General features: G+C 32.8%; 1 protein-coding gene across 1 annotated transcript in view; it reads left to right on the forward strand.

Moving 5' to 3' along the window:
• LOC127709615 (uncharacterized) overlaps window positions 1-13651 on the forward strand; it is a 164652-nt gene that overhangs the window by 91121 nt on the left and 59880 nt on the right. Inside the window, exons 35-45 of the mRNA XM_052215219.1 lie at window positions 728-1312; window positions 1792-1934; window positions 2537-2678; window positions 3310-3561; window positions 4352-4394; window positions 5241-5392; window positions 7444-7532; window positions 9564-9609; window positions 11721-11969; window positions 12438-12492; window positions 13023-13192. Coding sequence (XP_052071179.1) covers window positions 728-1312; window positions 1792-1934; window positions 2537-2678; window positions 3310-3561; window positions 4352-4394; window positions 5241-5392; window positions 7444-7532; window positions 9564-9609; window positions 11721-11969; window positions 12438-12492; window positions 13023-13192 — 1926 coding nt within the window. The remainder of the gene's footprint in view (window positions 1-727; window positions 1313-1791; window positions 1935-2536; window positions 2679-3309; window positions 3562-4351; window positions 4395-5240; window positions 5393-7443; window positions 7533-9563; window positions 9610-11720; window positions 11970-12437; window positions 12493-13022; window positions 13193-13651) is intronic.

Consider the following 13651-nt stretch of genomic DNA (forward strand, 5'->3'; position numbering starts at 1 on the left):
ATTACCAATATGTTAAACTGATAGAACTATCACGTGACATCAAGGTAGTGTATAAAGTCAGTGTTAAGGTATTATCATTACCAATATCTTAAACTGATAGAACTATCACATGGCCTCAAGGTAGTGTATAAAGTCAATGTTAAGGTATTACCATTACCAATGTTTAAAACTGATGGAACTATCACATGGCCTCAAGGTAGTGTATAAAGTTAATGTTAAGGTATTACCATTACCAATATATAAAACTGATGGAACTATCACATGGCCTCAAGGTAGTGTATAAAGTCAATGTTATGGTATTATCATTACCAATATGTAAAACTGAAGGAACTATCACATGGCCTCAAGGTAGTGTATAAAGTCAATGTTAAAATATTACATTATGGTTTTTTAGAAGTGGTATTTTAGCCTGGCTTTAAAGGAAGGATATAAAGGTTAATTTTTTGTCTTTACTCTTTTATGACAGATTTTGTTCCAGTTGATGTAATTTTTGTCATTGATGTTGTCTCAGATTGTAAGACTCTTGTTCCTGTAGATGTAATTTTTGTCAGTGATGTTGTTTCAGATTGTAAGACTGTTTTTCCTGTAGATGTAATTTTTGTCATTGATGTTATTTCAGATTGTAAGACTGTTGTTCCTGTAGGTGTAATTTTTGTCAGTGATGTTGTTTCAGATTGTAAGACTGTTTTTCCTGTAGATGTAATTTTTGTCATTGATGTTGTTTCAGATTGTAAGACTGTTGTTCCTGTAGATGTAATATTTGTTATTGATGAATCTGGCAGTGTTGGAGAAGATCATTTCAGAGATTCAATGGATGCCTTGGTTAATTCTGTCGAAAAACTTGCTATTGCTGAGAACTATGTCAGGGTTGGAGTCAGTTTATTTGCTGGAGCTGGAACTTCTCGGCCATTGTTACAACTAAACTCTGAGTATGATAAAGAGGCTGTCAAACAAGTTCTGAGAGATGCAGTCTATCAGAAGGGATCACACACAGAAATAGGTGATGCCTTCCAGTATGTCTGTGATGATATGTTTGTACTTGAGAAAGGTGATCGATCAGATGCCCAGAACTATCTAATTCTGTTAACAGACGGCAAATCTAATTCTGGGGAAAATCCTGTCAAAGTTCAGGCTGCAGCGTGTAAAACTAAAGGAGTAAGAATTGTTACTGTAGGGATTGGATCAAATACAGATGAAGATTTACTGAAAGAAGTTGCCTATTCTATGCCTAATTACTATCTATCAACTGATTATGATAAACTACCAGAAACTTTGCCTAATCTGGTTATTCAAACCATGGATTGTAGTACAGGTATGTCAAGACTTTAAGCATATAAGATTTTATATTGATTCATGATAAATTTTTTAGTTGATACATGTATGTACTTGATAATTGTGGGTCCAAAAACTAGTTGAACATTAACCATCATCTATAATTTTGCACACAAATATGTGGAAGGGCCTTTTTAATGACCTCAAAACTACATTTATTATGATGTCATGGATCCTAAACTACCTGGTTTTGACTTCACATTACCTCATCTTAAGAATAAAGAAATCTTTAAATCTTCAAAAATCACTGAAATATATGGCCAAATAAGGCCCTAGTTGTACCCTGCCCTGTCATTGTACAAAATTTACAAAAGCACTGACTGGACAAGAAAAAATTCTGAGATCAAGATCACATATATGTATGTTACTCATACAAATATCTCAGTTAAGTATGAAATTTCAACTTATGCAGTTGAAGATTAAGTCCTAAATATTAATCATTCAGGATATATATTTCAGAGTGGGTTTTGAATTTTGAATACAAAGACTATTTTGATCTAGATGCCATTAAATCTAGAATTGAAAAGGCAGCAAAGAAAAAGTTACTGGAAGCTGTGGATAAATTACAAGAGGAATTATTAAAGGCACTTGGCCTACCAGAGGTACATTTATAGTTTATACTGATTACATAGTTTATAATTTGTATTTAGATGAATTTATTTAATGAAATGAAATTGTTTACACCTACAATATGCTGTATAGGGCTAATCATTATTCTGTTAAACAAGGGATGACTAAGGTATTGCATTTTTGGAGATGAAAGGAAATACACTAAAACAATTCAGAAAGCTCTTAAAACCGACGATAACATATGTACAAAACATGGCAATCACACTATATGACAAGGTTTCAACTAAGACATATATATAAGACATAAGTACATATTGTCAACGTATATTTGTTCCGCCTAACAGAAGTTCCACTGGAAACCTTGTTATAAACTATGCCATAATATATCTGTTCCTGTTGGAACAGATATTTTATAACCTTTATTCCGTAAGGAACAAATACATTGTACTGTAATATTTGTTCCAGTGGAAATAATATTACAGAATATTTTTTCCACTTGGAATTTATATTATGATGGAACGTCTATTTCGTATTGACTTCAGTAGGTGTTTAGGAACAATAAAAGGACCATTGACACTACTTGCAGATTTACTAATACTGCTGGTAGATTTACTAATTTTTATTTATATTTCAGGACTTCCTACAAAGCACTGGACCATGTGTGAGACCTGACAAAATGAAATTATCTCAACTTAAAAAGGAGTTGGAGAATAGAGGACTGAGTACAACTGGTTCTAATGAAGATCTTATATCCAGATTAGAAACTGATGATGGACGTAAGTAAAGTGTATACCACTTGGTACATCTGTTTCTGATCAGACCCCTTCCTCTCCACCCTTGGCAGTTTGTGGCAGAATTTCTGATCCACGAGATGATGAGTTTTATTGGTCACAGTTGTAAATGGCTGTATCCAATCATAAAGCCAATAGCAGCAATCATGTGTAAATGTAGAAAATGTAAATAAACAATTGAGACTTGCAGAGGGTTTACCTTCAAAACATAGGTTAGTATTTAGTGACACTATTAAAGTTCTTAATCACCTTAAAGGTTATAAACTGGGGATAGATAGAAGAAATACTGTTAAAGACAGCTGGGTGCATCTAACTCTGAAGCAGATTTACAAATATCAAGGTTCAAAATAATGATGGATGTAAAAAAAGTGTATAGTAATGACATTTGTAGTTGAAATAAGTCAAGAAGTCAAAATTTTTGAAGCCAATTGCAATGATGTATATAACAAATGTGTTCTTCAACCAAGATTTTCTACAATCAGTAATGATAGACCTAAACAATAAAGGTACAGTTTAAAGAAATTTAAGTTCACTTTTTTATTCTGTTTGACCATGCAGATTTTAGCATCAGCAGTTAATATTTTTATCTAGAATATCTATATTTTCATGTTTTCAGGATGTGAGACATTTGGCACCACATTGTATTTACCAGAAATAACCAATCCCTGGTTGAAAGATCATCTATACTACTCAATATCCAATGACTGCTTGCGTTTGGATGTCTGTGTCGACATCTCTTTTTCTATTGGCTTCTTTAATTATTCCAAATCTTTCAACGCTTTCCTTGAGCTAGATTTCTGCAAGTTTGTGTTGAATTATGGGATTGAGTCACAGACAAAATCAGTTATTCTTCTCAGTTACAAATGGGGTGAGTTATTAGTCTGAAATGATAAGTAAACAATGTATATAGCAATATGACTTTATTCATAATTAAGTAATGTGGATATCATCATACCATGCAACTTGTAGGCTTTATGGCTATATCAGAATCTGTGACACATGACACTAGATTTTGCGACAATTGAACTATTGACATCATACAACAATCACTTTTGCATTGTTATGTCAGACATTTTTTTTAAGTCAAAATTTGACAGGAATGTCTGTGATGGTCAGTAATTGGGTACAAATAACTATTAAACCTTAAAATAATTCAGGTCAACACTTGACAGACATATGTTATCTTGTATCAAAATAGTTATATCACAATGCAGATTTCTACCCATTTAAATGTTTGTCTTGAGAAACATTAACTGTGTAATGGGCTATAAAGTTACATTTTGAAAGTAATTACTCGCTCGTTGAAGACTGGACATATTATAGTATACCAATGTTGGTTTTTCCATCTGTACGTCTGTTAACACTTCGTAAGATAACTCAGATTTGCTTAAACCAATTCTCATGTAATTTCAATTTTCTATTTTTCTGTTCAAGAGTTAGGAGACTTTAAACTTTGAATTAAAACAAATTTTCACATATCTCACACTAACTCTAGTATGTCTGGATTGATTTCCTCAAAACTTTGAAGATAGATTTTTACTTAGGGATGTACATGTATTATTGCATAAAAATAAGTCCTTTTTTTATTTTACTGTGGTATCAATATCTCACATTGTACCATAATAACTTTAAACCTAGAATTAGTTTGTCTTTTCTAGGTAAACTAGAGACACTGACAGTTACAAAGGATTTTAAAGTTCTGTAAGTATGACAAGTCTCTTTTAAATTTTAAATTTTATTTTAATGCTAAATTGGATAATTTTCATTTATATTTACATTATATATAGCTCAAAGTAGCCGAAGACGCTATGTACTTCCTCAAAGTATATATAAGGGTTTCATTTAAAGAAATAGGAAAGAGCTATAAAAGTATTTCTCTAATTCTTCGTCAATTTATCCCTTTCTGCACCCATTGTATAAAAAAAATTTAATCAACGTGTGGTTTGTTTGATCTCAGTTCTTCATTGGTTAAAATTCGATTATGACGTCGAATTTTCTTGCTTTCCTCTGAATTTCCTATTGTGACGGCATGAAAAAAGGCGACCATGCCTGATGACGTCACATAGAAAGAACACATCTTTTTGCAGATCATTCAAAAAGAAGGAATAAGTTTGCCTGCATATTGTTTGAAAATCATTAGAGAAACAGATTCCACCACCAAATCTCGTGTAATACGATATTTATCCACTCTCAACAGTTAAATTTGAAAATTTAACTGTCTCGAGTGGATAAATATCGTATCACACTCGATGCAGTGGTAGAATCTATATACACATGATTATATGATTTATATTGAAATGACAATTTTTTCCTCATGTTTATGACATTGGAGATCTATTGAATAAATCAGATTTACTGCATGTGAAAATCAGTTGTTCATTTGATACTTAATTTTCTCAGAATATCATGAAGTGATACAAATATCTATGAGGACAAAATTCATTTCGTCGATGTCACTTTTTAAAAGAATATTAAATGTAACTACTCCCCTTTCTCAGCTTTCATTATTTGAATATTTGACAAAAGTCTGTTAAACGTTTTTTGCAGCCTGTCCATTGATAAAGACACAGACAAGAAAGTATTCAAGTTAGATTTTGGTTTGAGAATATGTTTTGAGGGTGACTGTGTTATAGATGAGATGTATTTAGAGGACCATGAAATACCCATTCCTATCTGTAATGAAAATTTCACTTTCTCAGGTAGGTAAAATATTTATCTGTCATAGTTCACACTGAGATAATTGCCAAATTTTTGTCGCGCCTTTACGGAGTCAAAAAGCGATACAAAGGTATGCTGTTTCCGGCGACGTCAACAATGTAATAGTTTGTGATTAGGTCTAGTTTAAGGTGAACCACTAGTGGTTGATCAATAATAATTGGTATGCAGTTGTATTAGCACTGGCACATCTCATTTCCATGGAGATTATTTGGCCCTGCCTCCTTAGTCATGGTCTATTGACTTTGAAACTTTTGCTTAGTTTACATGTATTAGTTTGTGATTAGGTCAGTTAATGGGGAACCACTAGTGGTAAGTCAATGATATTTGGTTTGCAGTTGTATAAGCATTGGCATATCTCATTTCCATGGAGATTTTTTGTCTCCGCCACCTCAGTCATGGTCTATTGACTTTGAAACTTTTGCTTAGTTTACATGTATTAGCTTGTGATTAGGTCAGTTGAAGGGGAACCATTAGGGTAGGCCAATGTTAATTGGTATGCAATTGTATAAGCATTAGCACATCTCATTTCCATGGAGAATATTTTGTCCCCCCCCCTCAGTCATGGTCTATTGACTTTGAAACTTTTGCTTAGTTTACATGTATTAGTTTTTGATTAGATCAGTTTAAGATGAACCGCTAATGTTAAGTCAATGATATTTGGTATGCAAATTTATTGGCATTTGCAAGTCTCGTTTCCATGGAGATTATATAGCCCCATCCCCTCATCATGGTTCATTGACTTTGAAACTTTTACATAGTTTACAAGTCAATGTTTGTGTTTAGGTTTGTTGAAAGGGAACGACTTATGATAAGACTATGGTATTTGGTATGCAGTTGTATTAGCATTGGCACATCTCATTTCCATGGAGATTGTTTTGCCATGTACCTTCAGTCATGGTTCATTGACTTTGAATATTCACATAACTTACATGTTAAAGTATTGCTATTTTAATTTCAACATTTGCATTATCAAAAGTACAAAAAGGCGAGACATATCTCTGTGTTAAATATTTATTTCTAAAAGGGAGATACAATTATAGGTCAATGAAAAAACACCATGATTCAAAAGAAAACAATTTCAGATTTTATATCTGTTTAATTATATATTTGGCCCCACCCCCTCAGTTATGGTCTTTTGATTTCGAAACTTTTGCTTAGTTTACATGTTAAAGTTTGTGATTAGGTCAGTTTAAGGGGAACCACTAGTGGTAGGTCAGTGATATTTGGTACACAGTTATATCAGTATTTAAACGTATCATTTTCATGGAGATTATATGGCCGAATGCCATCATCATGGTTCATTGACTTTGAAACTTTTGTGTTTAGGCTAGTTTAAAGGGAACTACTTATAATATGTGAAAGGTATTTGGTATGCATTTGTAATAGTATTGGCATTTCTCATTTTCATGAAGGTTATTTGGCCCTGCACCTTCAGTCATGGTTTATTGACTTTGAATGTTTTGCATAGTTTAAATAAAAAAGTATTGCCATTTTAATTTCAACCTTTGCATCATACTATCGAAATTACATAAAGACAAGACATTTCACTGTGTCAACAGTATATTGTGTTTTTTGTGTAAACTATAGTTGATAGAGTATATATAGCAACTGTAAAGGGCAAAAATAATTATTGGGATTAAAAGTCAATTAGAAAAAATAACCAGTCCACTTCTAATAGGAGGTACTGCCCTTGTAAGACAATTTTTACATTCCTTTGTGGGTTTTTTTAAGGAACTTTAGCAGATAGAGAGAGATGGCAAACAGCAAAAACTATCAGCAGGCACGATCTATGAATAAGTCAACATGCCCAAAAGCCTAAGTCAACATATTTGAGAATTAATTGCCTAAATCTTTTTGTTTTTTTGGAAAAAACAATCAGAAATATTCTTAATGCATATGATGCAAAATTGCTAGGAGAGTGATAAAGGCTCATTGGAGCCTCTAGTTCTTTTTATTATATATAATTGACCCATGTATTATTCCATACAGGTGCCATTAGTCTCGCAATATCATCATAACAATTATTTTTCAGGGGAATCTATCCTAGAATTGGTACAGTCTATAGGAGGGAAAATGACAGAAGATGCTTTTGATTTGGTTTTGAAATACCTTGGACTTGATGTAAGTATAAAAGATTTGATATATTTTTATTTATATATATTTGATGTTATGGTAAACTATTGTCAGTAAGACTCTTAGTTCATTCACTGAAGACAGTAATTTAAAAAAATCAAAAGATAACAGGAATCATTAAAAAATATTTGACAGTACAACAGACCTCACAAACCACAAACCCCCCAAAAAAAATTAACATTAATGTAGGATTTTCTGATTAATGTAAAATGTTGGAGGTTAACTGACAATGGTTTAACTTAATATATTTGTTTTATTAATTTTTACACTGTACTTGATTTGATGTGACGAATACATATGCATTTCCTTAATATATAATATAATGCACATATATGAAAATTTGATGCATATTCATCTGAAAAAATCAAGAACATGGGTAAAATGATTAGTAAACAGTATTTCGAAGTACACCTTTTTCTTTGCTGATATGAATATTTATTTACAATTTATAAATTTTTCTTTGATCATATTGATTTATATTTTTATGACCCCCACCGCTAGGTGAAGGGGGTATTAAGTGTTACCCTTGATCTCCTTCCTTCTGTCTGTCCTACTGTCCATCCCATTTTAGTTCCCCACTCTAACTTAAGTTTGACTCATGCAAATTTTATGAAACTCATACACAATGCTAAGAACCAAAACTCGCAGACAGACTTCAAATTTGGGTAGTGAGTTGCGTATCTTTCTAGAGTTATGCCCCTTTATAACTTGCAAAATTGCAAATTTGTTTGTTTCCGCACTCTGACTTGAGTTTGCCTCATGCAAATTTTATGAAACTCATACATAATGGTAAGAATCAAAACTCGCAGACAGAGTTGGAATTTGAGTAGTGAGTCACTTACCATGTTAGAGTTATGTCCTGTTATAAATTTGAAAATTGCAAATTTTTTTTTTCTGCGCTCTTACTTAAGGTTGTCTCGTGCATATTATGAAACTCTTACACAATGCTAAGAACCAAAACAAGCAAGCTTGAGTGAGGGCATTCATGTCCTCAGACTCATTCTTCTTTTATTTAGATCAAGGACATGACCTAATACTCTAAAATATTAGGCAATAATGTCCAGTAACATTGCCCCATGTTTTGTTTTTCATGTTTATTCACAACAATTTATCAATGAAATGTGTGCAATGTCATTCATCCAACAGATGAATAGTGCAATGTTTTGTCCACAGAAGAAATTTTTATGAACTACTTCATGTTATATCATATTCTGCCCAAGTAAAATGTTTTTAAGGCACATTTTCCTATCGGACGTGATTGATGTTCTTGCTGATAAAGTCAGTATCTAAACAAAAATGCAATTAGTCTATATATCCTAGCCATTATTTTTTTATTAGGGCCCCCCGTCCGTTCGTAACAAATTGTGTCCGCTCTATATCTAGAGAACCGTTATGATTTCAAAGTTTATACTTGACATGTATATAAACCCACACCAGAGGGTGTGTCATAATTTATGTACAACTTCCTAGGTCAAAGGTCAAGGTAAAAAACTATGGTTTCAGTTGACAACCCCATGTTCTATGGTAAAGATGCCATTTTTTTACCACACGTTATTCACAGAGGGGCCCACAGAGATGGCTCCCATCTCAATGATATCTAGTTGTTTCATATTCAGTTATGGCATCACCTTCCTCTGCCTTTTACTTGTGATGGCCCAAAGCAAAGGCTGCTGTGTGATGACTGTCAGGCAATGAACTTTGCAGTCTTTAGTTTCCAAAATTTTGAATTTGAAGGAATTAATTATTAATTTTAGACTTAAGTTCGTATTGGATAATTGGAAATAGAATCTGTATTATGAGGTCTACAAGGGATGTCAGCACCATATCCAACATGAATGAATACAATAAAGTAGATTTAATTGAACACTTTAAATCTCTCAGAACTTGTATTGAGCCTGGATATTGTCTTTATTTATTTCAAGAATAAGATGTTATAAAAGAATTTGCTGTAAAATTGTTTTGTAGAATTTTTTGTGTATTGACTTAGATGTTTGAAAGAAAATTTTTCATATTTTGCAGAAACACTTTCAAACTGGACCATGTAATGTTCAAGAAGGGCCAAAAGGTAATTTACAAATGTTAACAGAGGCTACACCATTTATAAAGGAATATATCTCAAATAATCAATGAAATTATACACCAACTCCAAGAGTCAGGCCTATGTTGCAATCAACTTGTTGATTTTCCATCTGTTTATCCATCCCTTGATGCCACCAATAATTTTACCAAACTTTTTTCACAAACTACCTAACAGAATGACTTCACATTTAGTCCGCAGCTTGACAGTAATCAGCTGTAATGTGTGAGCACTTTTTAGATCAGTCAGACACCCTTCTTCCTGTTTGAGTCAGCAGCTTGACAATAAGGAGTTGTAAAGTATGAGCACTTTTTTGATTTTGCAGAAACCAACTAAGTGTTTGTTGATAGTTTGAAGTTTCAAATGTTGAATGAAATTAGATTTTTTCTTCTCAGTTTTATCAGGAACAACTGGAAAGAATAGGTTTATATTTGGTCATCAACTTGAAAGTTTAAGAGTATAAGACACAGTTAAGCCCTATTCTGGTTCTGGTTCTGACAGACGCTCATTCCTGCCAACTTTCAAGATTTAGGTGTGAACTGCCCCCTGTCCCAACTGCATGATCATGATTGTGAAAATAGCTCTAAAACATGATTTTGTGAAAACTTTAGTTGGTTAATGATTTTGAACTTTTCTCAGGGGAGACAATCGTGACTAGTGATAGTTAGCCAATAAAAATCTGTGTTTCCGGTGAACACACTTTCATCTCATTGTAAACAAATCAGATTCCAATATAAAAGTAAGGAGATGTGGTATGATTGCCAATGAGACAACTATCCACCAAAGTTCAAATAAATTGGATGTTAGCAATTATAGGCAACCGTACGGACTTCAACAATGAGAAAAACCCATACCATATAGTCGGCTATAAAAGGCCAAGACATGAAAAATATGAAACAATTCAATTGAGAAAACTAATGGCCTAATTTATAACAAAATAATTAGATTATGATAGAAGTGAACCAACGACAACCACTGAACTAAAGGCTCCTGACTTGGGACAGGCACATAAACAATGTGGCGGTGTTAAACATTTTTGTGAGCACTCAACCCTCCCCTAACCTGGAACTGTTGTGTAACAGCACAACATAAAAATACACTATAAAAATCAGTTGAAAAAGGCTTAACTCGTCAGATCGATACAATGAAAAGCATAAAACAAAAACATAGACAGGACGTGGCAGGGTATATATCCATCCCTCATCCCTAACAACAAAAAAGACACTAAGTACAGATCTGAGAGTACTAGCAGTTACTGACAGCTAGTTCAAAGCCAGTAACAACTAATATAATAAAATCATGTATCTAAGACTAAAATATCAATCAGTACACATCCAACATCCAATGGATTTAGTTTAAAGACGTCATTAACAGTCAGAGAAAAACATGATCTTGTGTAATGCCAAAATATAGGTATTGACAGATTGTAGTACCGTGAAAATACATATGTGTAATATTTAGTATGGTTTTAATTTACTGATAACAAAATCAATATTTATACCAATAAAAACAATATTCAAAGTTTAATTAGTGTTTAATAGGTAACCTTTTAGAATAAGTTTATTTAAAGGATTGATAAGTTTACCCGGATCATATCTAAATTTCCGGTCTCGGTTAACAACATCACCATAAAATTTAGGATGTTCTATTCCGTTTAAAATAAGTTTTCTACAGGTACAGCCAAACTTGCAAACCAAATCTTTGTATTTATGGAAGAATTTAGTAAAGGTTTTAAGTAATTTGCGGTAACGATATTATTATAGTTGGGATATATAAACACCGTAAGATGGTGCCAGAGGAACATCACCGTCCAAAAAAGGAAAATTAACAATAGGGAAGCTTATTTGGAACTTGCGTGTTGTATATCTCTGCCTAAAGTATAAAATTGTCAACATGTTGGACAAAATAAATATCACTTGCTAGAAAGTTCTTACACCACACTACTTAAGAAGAAAAGCATGGTTATTAAAGTTCAGATACTGATTGACAAACTCAACCATTGTCCTGTGATTTTAACCCAAAGAAATACCTATGTTACAAGCCAGTATTATAACAATGTTACTGTGTAAAGTTATGATTTATCATTACATGTATTGTAGATTGTCCTGTTATAATAAACCCACAAAAGTATCTACCAGCCAGCATTAGGACAATGTTACAGTGTGAAATGACAGATAATTGTTTTGGTTTGGATTGCTGTATAGACTTATCATTCCAACTACCGCTGGGAGACAGGACTGTCACCTACCATATACCATTCTGGTTCAAATTTGAACCATGTGACTTTAAAGTTGATGTCAGATTTGGTGGATATACATACAAGAAAGTTCTTCTAGATTATAACTGGGGTAAAGTTATCTTCTGTAATGTACATGTTAAAGTTCTGTGACTGTCTGTCAGTTCATTTGTTCAACAAATATTATGGTCATACTATTCTCAGGTACTACTGAACAGAACATTTTCATATTTGGTCAGCAGCTTGACATTGATAAGTTGTAATGTATGAATGCTTTTCAGATCTATCAGACACCTTCCAATACTTTGTTATATTTTAAACCACTTGGCTTTCTGATCATAAAATAACATTTCCTGGAAAATGTTCTCATCACAAATAACCATTCAGCTTTAAGTCAGTTTTGATTTATTTTCAAGTAAATGTCTGTTTTCTAAATTAAAACACTTGTATCGACAAACATTGTTTAATTTGCCAGTATAGTCTATTGAAATATTTCACAGATGACATCTGAAAAAAACATTGCCTATTTGACTTGTCATAGGGGAATTTTTAACAACATTCTGTTTATGATATATTGTAGGTGAGAAGAATGTTCTCTCTATTGGAAATGGTGACCCAGCACCTGTTTCTATTGAGTAAGTTTTCAAATCTTTTGGTTCTATGCTTGAATAGATTGGGCATTATAACTTTTGTTTAATCCTATCTTTACAACTAATTATTAACTACTTTCTTGGTCAAATTCAGTTTAAAATTTATTTATAGAGTTTTTTATGCCCCCGCTGCAGCAGAGGGGGCATTAAGTGTTACCTTGTCTGTCTGTATGTTCCAAAATTGGTTTCCGTTTTCTAACTTTAGTTTTGCCTCAACCAAATGTTATGAAACTTATACACAATGCTTATTACCACATAACACAGATCAAGTTTGAATTTGGGTGGCCTCACTTTTACCGTTCTTGAGTTATGTCCCTTTATAACATTATATGCAAGCAGGGCATCATCTGTGTCCCATGGACACATTCTCCATTTATTTGTTATTACTCAGGTGAAATTACTTTGTTTCTATTGAATTGATTTTTGATTTACCTGCAACTTCAAAAATGAGCACAAACCATCACATGAAATATATATAATAGACAATTGATTGTTATCTCTGAATTATTTTAAAGGTATACTATTGACAAGATGGAAGGCAGTCAGGGATTCATAATAGATGCCAAGATCATTATTTGTTTTCCTATTGATGGTGAATTATTCTGTGCACCTGATGGAGGAATTCACATCTTAAAACAGCAAACATTACCAGTTTGTTCTCAAGAGTTTTATGACTGGATAAAAGGTAACATAAAATATTGTCTGTTTAACCTCAAATGGGATTAACAGAATAATAAGAATTAATACAAAAATAAATACATATATAAAAAAAAGAAGATGTGGTATGATTGTCAATGAGAATACTCTCCACAAAAGACCAAAAGACACGGAAATTAACAAATATAGGTAACTGTATGGCCTTCAACAATGGGTAAAACCCATACTGCATAGTCAGCTATAATAGGCCCCGAAATGACAAATGTAAAACAATTCAAACAAGAAAACTAACGGCCTGATTTATGTACAAAATAATGAACGAAAATCAAATATGATATACAGCAACAAATGACAACCACTGAATTACAGGCTCCTGACTTGGGACAGGCACATACAGAATGTGGCAGGGTTAACCTAGTTTGAAGGTTTCAACCCTCCCCCTAACCTGGGACTGTGGTGTTACAGTACAACATAAGAACAAACTATA

The sequence above is a fragment of the Mytilus californianus genome, unplaced genomic scaffold (assembly GCF_021869535.1).
Source record: "Mytilus californianus isolate M0D057914Y unplaced genomic scaffold, xbMytCali1.0.p SCAF_7, whole genome shotgun sequence".
Taxonomy (NCBI): domain Eukaryota; kingdom Metazoa; phylum Mollusca; class Bivalvia; order Mytilida; family Mytilidae; genus Mytilus; species Mytilus californianus.